At 32.4% G+C, this 20,586-nt stretch overlaps 1 protein-coding gene across 1 annotated transcript; it reads left to right on the top strand.

Annotated features, from left to right (window-relative positions):
- The first annotated feature begins 10,315 nt into the window (after nt 1-10,315).
- Nucleotides 10,316-20,286, top strand: LOC141714340 (uncharacterized). Its single transcript, XM_074517864.1, has 9 exons — nt 10,316-10,460; nt 10,630-10,651; nt 10,743-10,863; nt 10,948-11,082; nt 11,478-11,551; nt 12,246-12,288; nt 12,421-12,483; nt 13,757-13,822; nt 20,170-20,286. Exons 3-9 carry the CDS (start codon nt 10,765-10,767, stop codon nt 20,284-20,286), a joined length of 597 nt encoding a protein of 198 aa, XP_074373965.1. The 5' UTR covers nt 10,316-10,460; nt 10,630-10,651; nt 10,743-10,764.
- The last annotated feature ends 300 nt before the right edge of the window (nt 20,287-20,586 follow it).

Genomic DNA, 20,586 nt, shown 5'->3' with positions numbered 1-20,586 from the left:
TTGTATAAGCCATATCAATTTGATTTGAATATAAGTCAGGAAAATACGATGAAAATATTTGACTTATTAAATAATGATGAAAAATATATTTTGTATGTATTAGAAGATAAGGGTGTCCTGAGAACATTATATGAATGTTGAATGTTCGATGTCTATTGGTACAGTACATGAGTCCTATTTTATCTATTCTTCCCTTGTCACGAAAAAATCGAACATCGAAAGAAAGTCACGTTAATAAATGCAATCAAACATATGACAGGGCAAATGAAAGAAAGTCATATGGATCATAGACAGTGGATTCTCAAGACATATGACATGTGATATGGCCCTCCTATCACATTTTGCCCATTAGTGACTTTTGGAGAAAATAGCAAAGGTTTCATAATGGGATATGGCAAATTAATTTCTGAAAATATTGTCATTGAAGATGTAGCACTGGTAGCTGGTAAGGATTCAAGGTCTCATGTGAAAGTTAAGTCTGCACACCTCAAAATTAATATAGGCTTGATTTAAAATCTAAATAAATCTTTTATAAATTTAACTTTAAATTTTCTTTACCCAATTAACCTTTTATTTTCTATTATTACTACCTAGTATCTCATAGATTACTTTAATATTTATCAAGTTTTAACTTATTTTTTAATACAGAGTTTCTACTAAAAAGAAATAAATTGTGGAAGATAATAAAATAGAATATGTTATTGGTTTGATAAGATTTGAACCATATATTTTTATTTGTATCTTTAAAGTTATTAATATTAAAATGAAATTATTTTATGTTGTAGGCAATGTTCAAACTATGATTTCAAAATAAAAGTAATATTTTTCAAATGTTTATAGGAATCATGGTTTTTGTTAATCAACTACATATAAACAACTAGCAAAATGTATACATATTCATAAAATAAGGTGTATCATTCAATTATAATTAATAAATAATAGAAGAAAAAAGGAGAATATTTATTAATAATATGAAGAGAATCTTAAAAGTACCAACTCATGTCCAAAAAGTAACTTAATATCAACACACACTCACACACACATATTGAGACAGACACACATTGAGCACAACCACCTCACAACCTACCTCTCTTATCTTCTATCTTCTATAGGCCTTTTTCATCACAACCACCTCCTTATTTACATTGTGAAGCAATCTAATCAATTTCATCTCTCTTGGCACATAGGCCTTTTTCATCACAACCACCTCCTTATTTATATTGTGAAGCAATCTAATCAATTTCATCTCTCTTGGCACAAACATACAGTCATAAACTGTATATTTTCAGGTAAATTTACCCTATCACATGTAGATCTGCTCTAACAAATACATGTGATAAAAAATAGGTAGATTTGGTAAACAAACAAGTCCTTAGATATATACATGAGAGTATGTTTTTATCTTTGATTACATAGCACCTTCAATCAAACTTCTAATAACAAGGTGACTTCAATTTAAGAAACCCCCTTTCTTTATAGTTCTTTCACAAGTATCCAGAAACTCTATCACAAGTAAATTCCCTAAAAACAAGTAGATTTATTAATTTCAATAATAATTGGTAATTACTATTTTTTTAATTTTGCATTACATGGATTAGTAATTTGTGTAAATATAAAGATCGTGATAGTTAAGTTTGATTTTTTTTCCTATATCAACAATTTTAATAGCAACCACCACCATTGTTAAGGAAAACATCCTTATTGTAAGCAAAGACCCCACTTAATCCTTCTATGCGATCCCTTTACAAGTAGATCTGGGAAACATATAGATCCAGTATATTGCGAAAAATGTTCATAATTAATTGGTTATATTTTGTGCTATATAGATTGGTAATTTGTGTAATTATAATCAGTAATGGTTAAGTTTGATTTTTGTTATAATTTGTGTGTGTATATATATGTGTGTTTATATGCTAATTAATATGTATGCACTAATTCCCAATAATTCTCAGGATCGAAAAGGATGCATAGGGAGGAGGGTAGTGAGGCCAAATGTCCTAAAAGGACAAAACAATTATCCAAATTTGAGCAAATAAAGCAAAAATACAATTTTGAAGCAGCTCTAGCCGATTTGATTGTAAGTATGAATCTCTAGATCTAACTACTGGGGGTGATATTTTGTTATTACAATCTAATTTATGATTAATCATTTATAAACTTTTTTTTTTATAATAATCTAATCTATAATTAATCATTTGTAAACTTTTAACATGTCAGGATAATTCATTGCAAGCTTCATGGTCAGATCACAATAACTTCAGACAAATTAGGTATGGAAAACCCTTTGATGTGATTGTTTATATATTTTGATCTTGTGCCTCTACTGTATCTCAATGATTAGCTACATAAGACTCAATCAATCTAAAGAGGTGATTAGGTCATATCATTGTTAAAAAAAAGTAGCATATGTGTATCTTTTAAATCCCTCTGCACCCCTCATTTCTTTAAATAGTTTCATATATATATTTTTAAGTTATAGAACTATATGTTATATGCACCTTAAAACATGTGTTGGACATAATTGAGGTGACGAAGGAGTACTAATTAAACACCTAATTGTTTGTTTTCATCAATTTTTAACTTGCTTATTCAAATTTTTTGAAGATCTATTATATATAGTTTGCATTTCAATGGTGGTTTAAGTGAACCGAGATTTGATAGGTTTAAGTGGTTTAAATATCACCTAAACATATATTATACTCCATGGTGACCTAAATTTTATTTGCAGTATTGACATCAACAAAGATATTATCTCTATTTTTCACAATGGAACCAGCATAGATTCTAGCCAGGAGACCTCTATTGTGCAGTGGTAAGATGTTGATATGTGTATATATATATATATGCAAATGTTTCTATTTCGTATAATATCTTAGTGGACACATGCAAAAGGTTTGTTCTATAATTTTATTTATAGTATAGCAGTTGCACATGTACCTTTCAAGGGATTTCTGGTTAACATTGACTGCAGAATGTTCTATATGTCGTACTCTTTTGATACCTAATTTTTTATCTTCTACTAATTTCAGGGGCCTAAGTGCCTCTCGAGAGCAGGAACTTAACCAACAATCAGTAGGGGACAGTGATCTGTACTTGACGGTCAGCTATTCATTTTTTATATTTTCATTTTAATAACATTTCGGGTGTATTGACAATTTCTTTGATAAGTGCAGCCTTTATTTGGCAAGTTTGGATATGGAGTAGCTGTTTCCTCTATGCATTTAGGGAGGTAAGCAACTGGAAATTCAGTTTATTGCTCTTTGTGCCTATTGTCATATCTGTATATTTCGGCAACAAAATTCTATATATTGACACTGCAAGAAAAAAAGACTAAATTCGACACGAAAATCTTGATTAGGTTTTAAAATTTGTCTGTTACCTATCTGCTTCTAATTAGGCGTGCCAGAATATGCTCAAACACAAAGGCCTCTGGGGAAATATGTATCATTGATATCGAAAGTGATGGCTCCCTACAAGATTCAAGTGGAGCTCTCATAAAGATGGTAATATCACCCGATTTATGAATTTAATCTTTATGATGTTTAATTTTATGTTTTAGAACGATCCGATCCGTTAACGATCTCATCCGACTTTTATTTTTTATATATATAATATTATTCACATATAATATAATATATTATATATATATAACATATTATATGTATCTTAATTTTTTGATTATGACTTGTACAACTTGTTTAGGTGTTAACTTTCAAGTATTAAAGTTTATGAGAGAGGTATTACATTGAATTAGATTGGCACCCACGTTGCTTGTTGTAAACAAGATTTACAAAGAGCTTGTATATAAGTTGAAGTCGCCTTATTAAGTTTTAATCTCTGCGGAACTTTTGCTTTATTAGTCATGTTTGTTATCATGATTCTTGTTAATATATTTATATTTATAATTCAATTATTATAATACATGTTTAAATTGATACATGGTATTTTTTATATATTTTTTTTAAAATTATAAACAACTTGGACTCTGATCCATTACCAGCGATCCTAACAGATCCGAATATGGATCGGCCTATAAGAAATCTGATTAATATCCGATCCGAATCCGAATTAGGTAAAATTAAATTGATCACGATATGAATCAAGACCGATCCAATACAAATCCCATCCATTGACAACCATATATCACTTTACTCAAAATGCATACATAGAGAACTTGTGCAAAAGACTTTTGCTACCTCTTTTTGATTAAATGAGACACCGTACATATGTATATATTTATTTTATATTATTTTATAAATCCAGCATGTGTATTTATTATTTACGAAGGGGGAAGAAAATACTGATAGGATTATTAAAGAGCTGGATGTGAGTGGATATGGTATTGAAGGCTTTAGTTGTGTATCTGTGAGGCGGCTTGGGCGTTTACTTCCAAATGCTTGTTGGGTAAGCTATACCTTCCTATATTTGATCATTTTTAAATTTGTTTTATATATTATGACTGAACAGTTTGCTCCATCATAACTCAACTCAGGCAGTACTTCCATTTATGGAGCCCAAGCTCAAAACTGGTGATGAAGCATATAGATTAAAAAGATGCTACTCTAGAGTTAAATGCTTCATCGGTAAGAAAACATATAATATTTATATACATAATTAAAATATCAGTGTAGAACCTTAGGGTTTGGATATGGATAGTTTTACATATACACACGAGGGTGTACAAACTATGTAATGTTCAGTAACTTTAGTTTTAACTTTAGTCATATTATAGGTAAACTTTAATTATAACTCTAAGGTCCTGCTTACATAAAACAAATTATAACAACAAAAAGAGAGCTGGTTTTAAATTACCCCAATTCTGATTGCAGAGACAGATGGTGGTTTTTTCCTAACACAATGCAAGGTATGTAATTAAATAGGTACACCGTACAGCCATGTTTGCTACTAATTATGTAGTACATTTGACATAAAAATTTGTATACGGCAATTTGGTAGATATTTGTTTTTATATTTTAATGTAATCTTAAGTGATTTTTTTTTCTAGACTGACTTGATGCATGAAGATCCGTACACGAATGCCTTGAAGAGCTTTGGTGCTCAACTGCCTCGTGACCACCAAGGTATTAGTGTTGAAACAATCAACCAATTGTACATCCCGTCTCATCTTTTACCTATCTTAATTAATGCAATAAAGCTTTTCTTATCTTTTCTCATGGACTTACAGGGCTACATGTCCAAATTCTTAAAGAAGAAAATATATGGTCACTTCCCCAACTGGAGAGGCTGTATAAAGACTGGATCTTGAACATGCATGCCAAGTTTGACGAGGAAGTTGTCTGCAACGACCAAGAAACTGTAATGGCCAATATTAATCCTTCAAATAAATGGTTACTTGGTATTACTCCCCATGGTGAGGGTGCATGCTGTTGGAGTTAATCTAAACGTTTTATTTGTTTTATTGTTTAAATAAATCAGCTGGTCACTAGTATTAGTATTGCAGTAAGAGTAGGACTCCAAAGTTGTTAGGATGTGTAGTTAGGAGAATAAGTCGTGGAGAAAACTAAGGTGTTTAGCCCTGGTTTGTATCTATCAGTTTAGGCTCAGTAGTTTTAGATAAATTTGCTTCAGTTGCATTTGTTTTAGTTAACTCTCTCAGATTGTAAAACTCATCAGTTATCAATATAGCTGCTTTCATTTCTGTTTAACAGTATTGTTCTTGCTTATATTTAACACCTGGTATCAGAGCCTCACTCGATCGCAAGCCACACTTCAAGCAAATGGAGACCAACAAGGGAAAAGAGGGTTCTTTCGGTTTAAGCTACCCAATTCTAACTAAGACAAATTACACAGCATGGGCTATGAAAATGCGTGTGTTCATGCAGGCCCGTGGTGTATGGGATGCGGTTGAACCGAAAGACGCAGATGCTGCAATTGAAGACAAGATGGATAAGCGAGCTTTGGCTATTATATATCAGGGGATAGGTGAAGATCTGTTAATGTCAATAGCTGACAAAACGACCTCAAAGACAGCTTGGGAGGCAATAAAAACGGTTCACCTTGGAGCAGACAAAGTTAAAAATGCGAAAGCTCAAACTCTTAAGGCTGAATTTGAGTCTCTTGTCATGAAAGATACAGAACAGCTAGATGATTTCTGCATGAAGATGAATAGCCTGGTGACCAACATCCGGATGTTAGGAGAGAAGGTTGATGAAACGTATGTCGTCAAAAAGCTCTTGAGAGCAGTACCTGTGAAGTTTCTTCAAATTGCATCAGCGATTGAGCAATTTGGAGATTTGGAGAAAATGTCTGTAGAAGAAGTTGTGGGATCCCTCAAGGCACACGAGGAGAGAATACGCGGACAGAATGAAGTGAATAACGGCCAGCTCATGCTTACTGAAGAGGAGTGGTCACGACGTGAAGGCACTGAGACCAAACTGTTGTTTACACGGGACGAATGGTTGAAGCGAGCTAACAAAGGAGGAAATGGGGGAAATGGAGATTACCGTAAGGACGGTCGAATGTTTCATGACAGGAGGAGAGTCAAATGTTTTAACTGTCATAATCACGGACATTTCGCTTCTGAATGCCGTAAGCCAAGGAGAGACAGAGAACAACGAGCTGAGGCAAATCTGACTCAAATCACTGATGATGAGCCCGCATTGCTTGTGGCTGAATTCGACAAGATCGACAACAGCAGAGGCACTAAACTTAATACGGAGGAGGACAACACGTGGTATCTAGACAATGGTGCCAGCAGTCACATGACTGGGCATCGTGGAAAGTTCAAAGATTTAGATGAAACTATTATGGGTCAAGTGAAGTTTGGTGACGGGTCTATGGTACACATAAAAGGCAGAGGAACTGTGAAGCTTGTGTGTAAAAATGGTGAAGAACGTGAACTAAAAGACGTATACTATATACCAACCCTCAGAAATAACATAATTAGCCTGGGTCAGTTATCCGAGGAAGGTAATCGAGTTGTTCTTGATGGAAACATGTTGTGGGTATACACCGCAGATGGAAAACTCTTAATCAAGGTACAAAGAGGTACGAACAGATTGTACAAGCTATGTGTCAAGGGAGTTCGAGGTGACTGTTTACTATCAAAGGTGGAAGATGAGACACGACTTTGGCATCTACGCCTTGGTCACGTCAACTTTACAGCTATGTAACTTATGTCCCGGAAACAAATGGTTTGTGGCCTACCCAAGGTGATGCAACCAGCAGGAACATGTAGTGGCTGCCTCATGTCAAAATAATCACGTAAGCCATTCCCTTCTCACTCTGTTTTTTCTGCGAAGCGTGTTTTAGAATTAATACATGGAGATTTATGTGGCCCTATCACTCCCATAACACCAGCGGGGAATAAATACTTTATGTTACTAGTTGATGATTTTACTAGAATGATGTGGGTTTACATGCTCAAAGCAAAATCTGAAGCACTGACAGCTTTCAAGGGTTTTAAAGCTCTAGTTGAGAATGGTGTTACACCAGGAATCCGAGTATTACGGACTGACAACGGAGGAGAGTTCTGCTCAACAGAGTTCAATAAATTTTGTGAAGAGATGGGCATTTTGAGACAACACACAGCACCATATTCTCCGCAACAGAACGGGGTGGTCGAAAGGCGTAATAGAACAGTGGTAGCTATAGGCAGGAGTATGCTAAAAGAGCGGAATGTTCCATCTGAAATGTGGGGAGAAGCAATTAGACACGCAGTTTATGTACTCAACAAATTGCCCACTCGAGCCCTCTCAGAAATCACGCCTCACGAGGCCTGGTATGGTGAAAAACCTCATGTTGATCAACTTCGTGTGTTTGGGTGCGTAGCTTACATGAAAATTCCAAATGTCTATGTTAAAAAGTTGGACGACAGAAGCAAACGAGTTGTGTACTTTGGTAGAGAACCGGGCACAAAGGCCCATCGGCTGTATGACCCAACCACAGGAGTTATACATGTCAGTCGGGATGTTTGTTTTGAAGAAGAGAAAAGCTGGTCCTGGAATCACAGTGAATCGACAAGTGCCGAAGTTGAAAAGTTCATAGTGGTGGGAATAGAAGATATTGAACCTGAGGCTGAAACCGCAGACAGTGAAGACACCATTGTGACCACACCGCAATCAAGCAGCCGTACCTCGAGTCAGAGTCAGACTGCAACTCCTCAAATTAATGCGTCTGTCGTTCAGAGTACTGAATCTAGATCTGAAACAAACGAAGGAAGTATCTCAGCTACCTCAAGCGAAAGTAGTGCACCTCTGAGGTTCAGAAATCTGAATGATATTTATGCTCAAGATGAAGACTTAGAGTTAATAGAGGAATTGCACTTGTTGAGCATCGATGAACCTGTATTATATGAGCAAGCTGCTAAGAGTCGAATCTGGAAGGACGCAATGAAAGCTGAACTCGATGCTATCGAGAAAAACCAGACCTGGGTTCTTACAGACCTGCCTAAGGGGCATAAAGCCATCGATTTAAAGTGGGTTTTCAAGGCTAAGAAGGATACTAATGGCGAGGTTGTAAAACACAAAGCTCGGTTAGTGGCAAAGGGTTATGTTCAGAAACATGGGATAGATTATGAGGAGGTTTTCGCCCCGGTTACACGGCTTGAAACAGTAAGACTTTTACTAGCTCTTGCGGAAAAGAATTCTTGGGAAGTACACCATCTTGATGTAAAATCAGTTTGCCTCAACGGAGAATTGTAGGAAGAGGTGTATGTCGCGCAGCCTAAAGGGTATGTTAAAAGAGGACAAGAGTCAAAGGTGTACAGGTTGTTAAAGGCCCTTTATGGTTTATGTTAGGCATCGAGGGCCTGGTATGCTAAGCTCAATAAATGTCTTCACAAGTTGGGGTTTGTTAAATGTCCGTTTGAGCACGCTGTTTACACCAGGAGAGATGGAACCGAGTCATTGGTCGTTGGTGTCTACGTTGATGATCTTTTGATCACCGACACCAGTACTTCACACATAATCAACTTCAAGGAGCAAATGGGCAGGGAATTTGAGATGTCTGTTTTGGGACGACTCACTTATTATCTTGGTCTGGAAGTCGAGCAAGGCCAGGGGTTTATTGAACTAAAACAAACGGCTTACGCTAAGAAAATTCTGGAGAAGGAGAATATGAGTGACTGTAATCCCGTCAGATATCCTATGGAACCGAAATTGCTGTTGCACAAAGATGAAAATGGTGAACCTGTGAACCCGACAGAATTTAAATCCATAATTGGAGGTTTGCGCTACCTAGTGCACACCAGGCCTGATATCGCCTATGCAGTAGGAGTGGTCAGTCGGTTCATGGAACGCCCAACTATGTTACATCTCTCTGCAGCTAAGAGAATATTGCGTTATGTACGAGGAACCTTGGATTTTGGATTACTGTACAAGGCTGGAAAAGGTAACTATTTGCTGGCAGGTTATTCAGATAGCGACTTGGCAGGATGTGTGGACGATCGTAAGAGCACCGGTGAAGTGGCGTTTTACTTGGATGACAGTCTCATAACTTGGATTTCTCAGAAACAAAGATGTGTTGCATTATCATCGTGTGAAGCAGAATTTATGGCAGCCACAACAACTGCTTGTCAAGGGATATGGCTGCAACGAGTTCTTAGTTACATTTCAGATATTGAGCCCGGGCCTATCATGTTATATATCGATAATCGTTCTGCTGTTGATCTCGCCAAGAATCCGGTCTTCCATGGTAGGAGCAAGCACATAGACATTCGCTATCATTTTATACGAGAATGCGTGGAACAAGGTCTGATCAAAATTAAATATGTCAGCACAAATGAGCAGCGTGCAGACATTCTCACTAAAGCACTGTCCGTAGCAAAGTTTGAGAAAATGAGGAATCTGTTGGGTGTTAAGCAGCTCAAGTCAGTTTAGATTAAGGGGGTGTATGTTGGAATTAATCTAAACGTTTTATTTGTTTTATTGTTTAAATAAATCAGCTGGTCACTAGTATTAGTATTGCAGTAAGAGTAGGACTCCAGAGTTGTTAGGATGTGTAGTTAGGAGAATAAGTCGTGGAGAAAACTAAGGTGTTTAGCCCTGGTTTGTATCTATCAGTTTAGGCTCAGTAGTTTTAGATAAATTTGCTTCAGTTGCATTTGTTTTAGTTAACTCTCTCAGATTGTAAAACTCATCAGTTATCAATATAGCTGCTTTCATTTCTGTTTAACAGTATTGTTCTTGCTTATATTTAACACATGCACGATAATTATTTTATTATTTAATTTACCAAGATTCATGTTCTTTTTCTGGTTAATATTTATGGCTACTTCTTACTATAATTTAACCAATACTTTTTTAACTGTAGCAATTTCTCTACTATGTATATATATGTAGTTGTAAGGGTTTGCAAAAAAGTAAGCAGGAAAGGAAAATTGTGGCAATCAGGGCAGAAGATCAAAATTTGGAAAGGAGCTTCTGCAAAATTCCAAAAGACAAATACATATGCCACCATAGATTACATTCTAGTAGAAGGTTTTCCTGGATCTACAGGTGGTAAGTAATTGAATAATTGTATTTATGCTTAAATTCACTATCTCTTTATTTTTTATTATACAGTAAAAATGGGTAATACCTGCATGCTTAATTATAGAAACAATAAATAATATTAGAAGCCTCACTTATTTTTCATTTCTTTTCTCCTTCAATTATTTGCTTTACAAAGGGGAATCTTATTTTATTTGCAGGTACGCGATTATAAATATAATATTTTTTTCTATATTTTTGCTTTTTTATAATTTATTTATAGTTTATTATATTTCTTTTGTCAATGAAAAGGAGAATAGATACAGAGCATGACATGGGATGTCAAGTAATAAAGAACAGTAACGAGGAGTATATTATAATTAATATTCGTCAAGCTGTTATATTACCGTTGAGAGCTATTGACTCCGGAAAGGTTTGATATCTTTAAGTAACGCTTTTAACATTGGTGGTATTCATTCTTGAGAGACTATTTTGCTAATGGTTATTTTCACATTAGGTTGAAGAGGTTGACTCTTTTCGATGGAATAAAAAAATTAGCAAGCAATTAGAAGATCAACCTCGACATGTTATCTCCGGTGTGCGTGATTCTCCCCCAAACATGATGAATGTTTCTTTTTTAAGGGAAGAGACGGTAAGACAAATTTGTACTCTCTAAAACTTGAATACTTATGAAATATGTGTATTTTATTAAAATATTTATATTATGCTATATCACCAACAAAGAGCATATATATTATAAACTGATAATAAGATCCAATAATATATAACTATAAATAACCTCTTTAAAAGTCGTGCAATACTTTTAAATATGTTTACGTTCTATCATCAACTTATTTTCTAGTGAAAAAAGCGTCAATGAAATCTTTATAAAGCTTTCTTAAATTTATCTATAGAAAAATATTGCAGATGATATACGATATAATTTTATGATTTTCTTCTTTCAAGTATCTTTTTCCAAGTTCAAATACATATATTGTGCTATCCTGCTTTGGAAATTCCAACTTATCATGGGCTTATATGCTACAGCCTTCTAACAATGGACTTCAAACGCAAAATAAAGAGACTTATTTGTGGGAAGAAAATCAAAGGCTCAAATCTCGGTAGGTGAAACAAATGATTGGAATATCTGAATAAGTTGAATTGATCAATTGTATTTAAAGATTAGTACATTCATAAATTATTAACTTAGCTATATGGTATTAAATAGAGGGCTTAGTAACTTATTATGTTGTAGATATATATATATATATACAACAATGTGAAAATCATGAACTGCATTGACTAAAATGAAAAGCAAAGTGGAGTTACATGAAAAATCTTCCCCACTACTAATTTAATCTCCTCCACTAATTAGAGTAGACATATAAAGTTCTACCATATTATTGCAACGTTAATTACACTCCCAATGTTAATTATGTTAACCATGTTAACCGATTGTTCCACGTCATCCTTGGAATTTGTTTTTTTAGATGCCAAATGCAGTGACTACTGTAATAGTGAATGATAGTTCAATATGTTGAAATGGATATATATTCTGTATTCAACTCATGTCGTCTTAAAAGTGAATATATTGTCACTGTGATAACAGCTTAGATGTTTATATGATGCCCAAATATTAGTCGGTTATCTGGTCACATGTGGCATAAACGTGTGTTTAAATTCAGATATAAATTACAATTTGTAAGTTTTACTTAATTTGTATATCAAATTTAATAGATTTTTGAAATTTTGTTCTTCTTTAGATGATATTTCTTAATCTGCTAAACTTTTAATCTCCTTATTTATCCTATGTAGGTTACTTGACTATCAGAAAAGTGAGGAAGCTCTTATTCTAAGGGTATATATATTTCTTAGCATGTTAGAAAAAACTCGAAAAATCAATTAATAGAGATAGATGCCACTAATTCAATTTCCTTGTTAAATATACATAACTTTTGAGTAAAACTTACATACCTCCTTTTTTTTACAGGAACAAGAACTCAGAGGCAAACTTGCTAAGTCACAGCAGGAGTATGATGAGCTGTGCCCCAAAGTATTGTCAAACTATTTAAAAGAGTACTTTTGATTTATAAATAAATATATATATATATATATATATCAATAATCTACCATGTGTAATCTTTAGTTCAGGTGGAAATTTTTGTTGTAGATTTCGATACCAAAATCTATTTACTAATATAATGTAAAAAACAAACTGAAACCATATTTCAACAATATAGCTCAAAGTTGCAACTAAAGTGTGGATTTGCTCATTTTACTGTATTACGCTATTGAACCCATGACACATGTGTGCAAACATATGACCCCAATCAAATGAGTTAAATTCCCATTTCATTATATTTTGATAACATAAGCATTGAGCTACATACTTGTTTCTTCATTTTGGGTAACTAAATTTATACTATAATTTAATATTATTCTAAGACTTGGTTAATTAGCTTATTAGCAAATAATAACTTTATACTCATGTGCAAGAGCGGTATTATAATTTTTTTAATTTATAAAGAACTTTATAAATTGAATAATTAACTTGTTGACAATATATAACCATATTAACTGTTGATAATATCTTACCATATAATAATAATTTAATTATTATCGAGACTCGGGTAATTAACTCACTTTGATATACCAATTTTATACTAGTGTAACAGTCAAGGGTATAATCAAGCCGAGTTAGTCGAAAACTGTGACACTCGAACTCGATTAAAAATGTTCGGGTTCGAGCACGAACTCGAGTTCAACCAAACCTTAAATCTCAAACTCGAAACTCGGGTCTTAAAAATTTTGATAGACTCAAGTTTTTCTTTGGAAACATTTAATTTGTAATTACTATTTTGTCCTCGTATTTAAATAAATATGGAAAAGTATATTACCATATTATAAAGAATTTATATACATTAAATAAATAACTTATTGATATTATATTACCATATTAATTTGTTGATAATATATTACTGTGTAATATTAATTTATTAATTATCGAGACTTGGGTATTTAACTCACTTCCATATACTAACTTTATACTTGTGTACAACAACCAAGAGTATAATCGAGCCGAGCCCGGTTGAAAACTACCAGTCTTGAACTCGATTAAAAATATTCGGGTTCGAGTATGAACTCTATTAAAAATGTTCGGGATTGAGCACGAGCTCAGTTTCAACCGAACCTTAAATCAAACTCGAAACTCGAGTCATAAAAGTTTTGATATTAACAACATAGAAGTTTTAAATCTTCTATATTGTTAATATTGTTTTCTTGGCTTTGAGATTTTCTCTTATAAAGCTATTATACATGGTTTTTAGGAAATTACTTTGGTTCTAGAAGAACTAGAGAAACTGAAGAATGTGAAGAAGAAAATTCTTAAGCAGGTTCCACTACAACAAATCTGGCCATTTACGACGGTTTTTTGAACTGAAATCGTCGTAATTGAGCCATTTACGACGGAAAAAAATCGTCGTTTTTGGTCGAGTAGTAAGTTCATTTTTTCGTCACAAGATAAAATTGCGTCGCAAGTTAGAAAGTAGGGCCCATGTGTTCAATAAAATAATAAATATACTTACGACGAAAAATATTGTCATATGTTTAGAACTTACGAAAGATAATATTGTTGTATTTTTAGAACTTACGACGGAAAAAGCGTCGTATTAACGGAAATAAGAATTAAAAAAATGTCGAAATCTGGAAAATAGAGATTCCTTTGAGCTTCGTTTTGGCAACATCCGGCAGCACGAAACTCAACAAAAACATCATTTTTAATGCAATGTAACATGTCAAATAACTATAAATCTATGAATCATGAACGAGTTTAACCATTCAAAGAGTTCACGCGGAAAAATCTTGACTTCCGACCAACAAAGCACAGTTAATCATTACACTAAATGTCCCGAAAATATAGAAGTTACTAGATTTAACCATCAGGAACGTGAAAATCTTTTGTACACTGTAAATGGAATACAGAGATGGACAATACGTGCAATCACCACAACAATTACTTTAACCATCAACAACGCTTCTGTTTAATACAATTTGCAGTAGCGACAAATCACAATAAGATTACAAGGTTCGTAAAAAAGTACAACCCAGATTATAATTTAATTGAAACACAGATGATGGGCATGCAAATTCGCCGGACACGGTCGTTCGACCTTGCTGTGCCGGTCCTTCGCCGGCCGGACACGGACGCCGCCTCGTTATAGTGTGCCGATAATTGTGCGTGTGAGTCCATCACAGTTTAACATGCTGAGTTAGTTTTAGATAAAGAAAATGGGGGGTTTTAGAGAGAGGTGGGAGAAGAACTGAGAGAGAGAGGAGGATGTAATAATTGAGGGGAGTGGTGGAGAGGGTAGAGTTATGTTTCATTTAGAACCGTCTAGATAGCTGCTCCTCACTCTGGCAATTGGTAATGAAGGGTTGTAAATTGATTCCAAAATATCAATCCAAGTGATATGCTGTGGGCAAATGAAATATTGCCATGTGTCCACACACAAACCTCAACATTTGTTCGTAGTATTATCTATATCTATATTATAATATTATTTCTTAATTTTGGTTATTTAAAAAATAATAAATAGTGTTATATATACGCTAAATTACTAAATTATTAAACTACTAAACTATAACCAAAGTTTATCCTATTATTAAAAAAAATAAAAAATAGTGTTATATATCCGCTAAACTACTGAATTGTTAAATTATTAGATATAGTATATTTATTCTACTAAACTACGACCACATATTATTATACTATTTTTTATAAATTTATTATTCTTATATATTAATTTTTAAAGTTATATAATGACGGGATAAATAAAAACTTTAAATATTAACAGAAATCCGTGCATCGCACGGGATTTAAGCTAGTAATTATAGTACCAATACATTGAATTTAAGTATTCAGGGGTGTCTATTTCTAAATTCAACTAGCTCATGCTTATTATTTATGTTACTAAAATATAAACTTTCTTATTCTCTTCAAAAAACTTATTTATAATTTCATATCAAAATAATTTTATTTGGTTTGCCATTTTAACAATCAAGCATGAGTTTGGCTAGTACAGGTAACTCGTGTTTACTTCTGAATTTATGTTTCGATTATTTTAGAAATACTTCTGAACGATCCAACCGTATGGATGCCAATAGATATATATATTAGTGATATAACCAAAATTTTATATCAAAATAATTTTATTAGGTTTTCCATTTTAACAGTTAAGCATTAGTTTGACTAGTACGGCTAACTAGTGTTTAATCCTGAATTGGTGTTTCGATTATTTTAAAAATATTTATCAACGATCCAACCGTATGGATGTCAATAGATATATATATTAGTGATATAACCAAAATTTCATATCAAAATAATTTTATTTGGTTTGTCATTTTAACAGTCAAGCATGAGTTTGACCAGTACAGCTAACTAGTGTTTACTTCTGAATTTATTTTTCGATTATTTAAAAAAAAACTTCTGAACGATCCAATCGTATGGATGTCAATATATATATATATATTAGTGATATAATCAAAATTTCATATCAAAATAATTTTATTTGGTTTGCCATTTTAACATTTGGTTTGCCATTTTAACAGTCAAGCATCAGTTTGACTAGTACGGCTAAGTAGTGTTTAATCCTGAATTGGTGTTTCGATTATTTTAAAAATATTTATCAACGATCCAACCGTATGGATGTGAATAGATATATATATTAGTGATATAACCAAAATTTCGTATCAAAATAATTTTATTTGGTTTGTCATTTTAACAGCCAAGCGTGAGTTTGACTAGTACAACTAACTAGTGTTTACTTCTGAATTTATGTTTCGATTATTTTAAAAATACTTATGAACGATCCAACTGTATGGATGTCAATAGATATATATATATATTAGTGATATAACCAAAATTTCATATCAAAATAATTTTATTTGGTTTGCCATTTTAATAGTCAAGCATCAGTTTGACTAGTACGACTAACTAGTGTTTAATCCTGAATTGGTGTTTCGATTATTTTAAAAATATTTATCAACGATCCAACCGTATGGATGTCAATAGATATATATATTAGTGATATAACCAAAATTTCGTTTCCAAATAATTTTATTTGATTAGTCATTTTAAAAGTCAAGCATCGGTTTGACTAATACAACTAACTAGTGTTTACTTCTGAATTTGTGTTTCGATTATTTTAAAAATATTTTTTATCGATCCAATCTTCTTGATGACAATATATATATATATATTAATGATATAACCAATGTTTCACATTAAATAATTTTTATGAAATTTTTTTTTTTTTTGAAATTTCTAAAATGTCACCCAAACAAATAAATGCTGACATTAATATGGTTGGATAATAAAATAATATTTTATAAAAATTGAAAATATCAAAAATTATGTGCTAATTTACGACGGAATCTGTCATAAATTACCGGTACCCAAAAATTTGAGAAAAGTCAAATTTATCGCCAAAATTTTGGGGAAAAAGTTGAATTTCCCTCTTTAATAACTTACGACAAATTCTAATTTCGTCGTAAATTGAACGATCCGATCTTTTCCGTCATAAATATTTCATCGTAAACTTAGCCTAAACATTTTTATTTAATTTCAAGTTAATTTTTTAATAAAAATAATTAACTTACGACGGAATTAGGCTGTCGTCATAAGTTGAATGGCGTCGTTCCTCCACGTGGCTAACTCCATCCTCTTTTTATTCAATTGATGATAATTTTAATAATAAAATAATAAATTTACGACGGAGTATGTTTTTCGTCATAACTAATTACGACGAAAAAATATTTCCGTCGTAAATTAGGCGCGACATTTTTTCCGTCGTAAGTTGGTCGTCGTAAATGGCCGGATTTGTTGTAGTGTTCGAAATCTGAAAGATGGAGAATCTGAAGAGTCCGCCATCATAGAGTAAGCTTGCATAGCTTCTATCTTAAATTAGTCAACTATTCAGCTAGTCACACTGCTGACAGTTTCTAAATGATATATTTTTCAGTTATTTCTTAAGTATAATAATGTCCAGATGGGTAGATCTACAAGAGTTTGGGTAAAGATTGTATATCTCTGCTGGTGGTTGGAATAGTCATATTAGGAGTTTTAGCCGAGCCCCTGATATACAAAGTTGGTTGAGGATGGTGGATGGGAAATTCTAAACATGGAGGCTACTGATTCAAATTTTGAGAACTATATTGATTCAAACCAATCGCGTTCTTGAATTACGGTCTACTTTCGTTTTTAATTACATTATGAAGTTCGTTTATCAGACAAATTTATGTTAGCCAAAAAATTCTATTCTAGGCAAAGATACGCATGCATGATGGTTGTATAAGCTATGTTAGTTAAATATAAACATATTTTTGAGTAATTTAAAGTGTTTTAATGGAAGACCCAATTAATACCAGAGATGAGGTGCATAAAGTTAGCATCCTAACTAACTTTCGCTAAAATACAACTATGTACAATTTCAAACCCTGCATTGACCAACTATATATCTTGATCACCTAGATGTTAAAATGTTTATGGTGGATATAGGATTTTGTTGAGGGTGTACACATTGCACATGATAAAAAAATTTATCTACTGATTAATTTAGTTTTAGTGTATATTAGTAGCTAGTTTGTGTTGTTACTATTTAATATAATAGACTTAAAAATGGTTACATAAATATCGTATGTGCGAGGTACCCAATAATGGAAATTTTGTACAAACCAAAAATTTGAAAAGGTTATCAGTTGCATTACTTCATGTACCATTATTTTATAAATCATGACGAACTAAGTTGGTAGAAATGTAGTTCCTTAAGCAACAATATTTTCATGATATGTGAATGGTACATTGTTACACTATCTTGCATTAATTTTTTTTATATCTTACTTGAGGAGGTCATATTGGAAAGATGTTGTTTCTGCGTTAACAGCGTCTCCAACACCACGACCAATTTGTGTCATGGACTTAGGAATTCAATGCTTATAAAATTATCTTCAACCTTCGTAGTCCTTACAAAAATATTTTGAACATCCTATATTGGTTACTTATCTTTGTGATATTATTTTGGATCGAGTTTTTTTTCATAAATTTGACTAAAATTTGAAAAAAAAATATAAATTTATATTTATTTATTTTTCTGAATTATTTATGATTATATGTATATTATTAACATAGTTATTTTCACAAATTTTCTATATATATATTAAAAACAAATTATAACATATAAGTAGATGGCAAAAACTAATAAATTAAACTATTATATCTTGTGTTTAACCAATAGTTAAATGACTAATAAAAGAATGACAATGCATTATATCTAAAGTTATAAGTTATACTTAATTTAAATAGGTATATATTAGTGACATGGTTGGGTCGATCAAAACATGATAACATGATGAGATGTTTAATGATGGATAGGTTTTTATTCAAAATTATGAGTACAAGATGCAGGGTAACAAGGCGTCTTAAATTGTGAACTTGATGTTGTGCATGACATGCCTGTACTATAACAAGATTAAGTCAAATTGCAAGCCCTAAGTAAGTTGTATGATAATCGAAGTTTGTATTTTGTATTTTATTACTTGAGTCTATAAAAATGTCAATAGATTAGACTGAAGTATTTTTCTGTAAACAGTCTCAAGCCTAAGAATAAAATCTAGAAGAAGATCATGAAGATCATGCCTCAGAGAAAGTGTGAAGAAGCTTGGAGTTGAATAAAATTATTTTAAGAAAAACATTCTAAGCCAAGAAATATACAAGTCACAGATCAAGTCATATAGAGAAGTCATTCGAGAACTCTAGAATGACTTATCGACAAATCAAAAATAGCTTATAGAGAAGTTTCAGAGATATCGACAAGCCAAAATGAACATAAGAAGATTGGAGATATCGATAAGTCATATCTGCAATAGAGAACACAGAGATATCGACAAGTCATATTTAAGATGTGAAGATTAGAGATATCGACAAGTCAAACTCTCATTAGAGATCTCAGAGATATCGATAAGTCAATATGCCTATAGAGATTTCAGAGATATCGACAAGTCTTTTCTACATGCAGAAATTCAGAGAACTTGGCAAGTCAAATTATCTTATAAAGAACTCAGAGACTTCGATAAGTCAAAACAACTATAGAGTAATAAGAGATCTCGATAAGCCATTATACTTATCGAGATGTCGAGTTTCCTATATAATAAACTGGAGATCTCGATATAAAACTCAAGTACAAAATACAGACCAGTTAAAGATCCAAGATTATCAATCAACGAATAAATTAATCACTGATTTGAAAAGTCAACAAAAAGAAGCTTGAAGAGTACAAGATCAAAGGCCAAAATTAACTTAAAAAGTAAAGTCACATACATGCACGATTTACAAAGATACACTGATCTAGAAATAGAAAGTTTTAGTTAACTTAAAGTAGGGTTTAGTACATGTTATTGCATGTTGTGTAAAATCCGTGTTTACTGTTCTATAAAGTAAACACTGGATGCTTTATTTTAGTTGTAACAAATAGATCTAGAAAATCTTGTAACTCTCTGAAAAAAGAAGCTGAGTTCTTTATCAACAAGGAACCCATAAATTTGTAGCAAGATATACTTAATTTTAATATAAAATTAAGTGATTTTTGAAGATAGTGTGTTCATTTGCATGTTTCATTATTTATGTTAATATTTTTTTCTTGGCTTTGAGATTTTCTATTATAAAGCTATTATACATGGTTTTTAGGCAATTAATTTGGTTCTAGAAGAACCAAAGAAATTGAAGAATGTGATGAAGAAAATTCTTCAGCCCGTTCAAAATATGAAAGATGGAGAATCTAAAGAGTCCGCCATCATAGAGTAAGCTTGCATAGCTTCTATCTTAAATTAGTCAACTATACATTCTTTTAGTCTCTATATATATATATATTAGTGATATAACCAAAATTTCATATCAAAATAATTTTATTTGGTTTGACATTATAACAGTCAAGCATCAATTTGACTAGTACACTTGAATCTTGAATTAGTGTTTCGATTATTTTAAAAATATTTTTCAACGATCCAACTGTATGGAAGTCAATAGATATATATTTGTGATATAACCAAAATTTCATATCAAAATAATTTTATTTGGTTAGACATTTTAACAGGCAAGTATCAG

This window comes from Apium graveolens, chromosome 3, assembly GCF_009905375.1.
Source record: "Apium graveolens cultivar Ventura chromosome 3, ASM990537v1, whole genome shotgun sequence".
In the NCBI taxonomy this organism is placed as follows: Eukaryota; Viridiplantae; Streptophyta; class Magnoliopsida; order Apiales; family Apiaceae; genus Apium; species Apium graveolens.
Note: the sequence above shows the minus strand (reverse complement) of the source record. Positions and strands in the feature narration are given on the sequence as shown.

Coding starts and splice junctions, on each gene's coding strand:
- LOC141714340 (XM_074517864.1), top strand. CDS start 10,765: ATGGGATGTCAAGTAATAAAGAACAGTAACGAGGAGTATATTATAATT. Junction 11,552..12,245: donor AATCAAAGGCTCAAATCTCG/GTAGGTGAAACA, acceptor TATCCTATGTAG/GTTACTTGACTATCAGAAAA. Junction 13,823..20,169: donor AGAAGAAAATTCTTAAGCAG/GTTCCACTACAA, acceptor CATGGTTTTTAG/GCAATTAATTTGGTTCTAGA.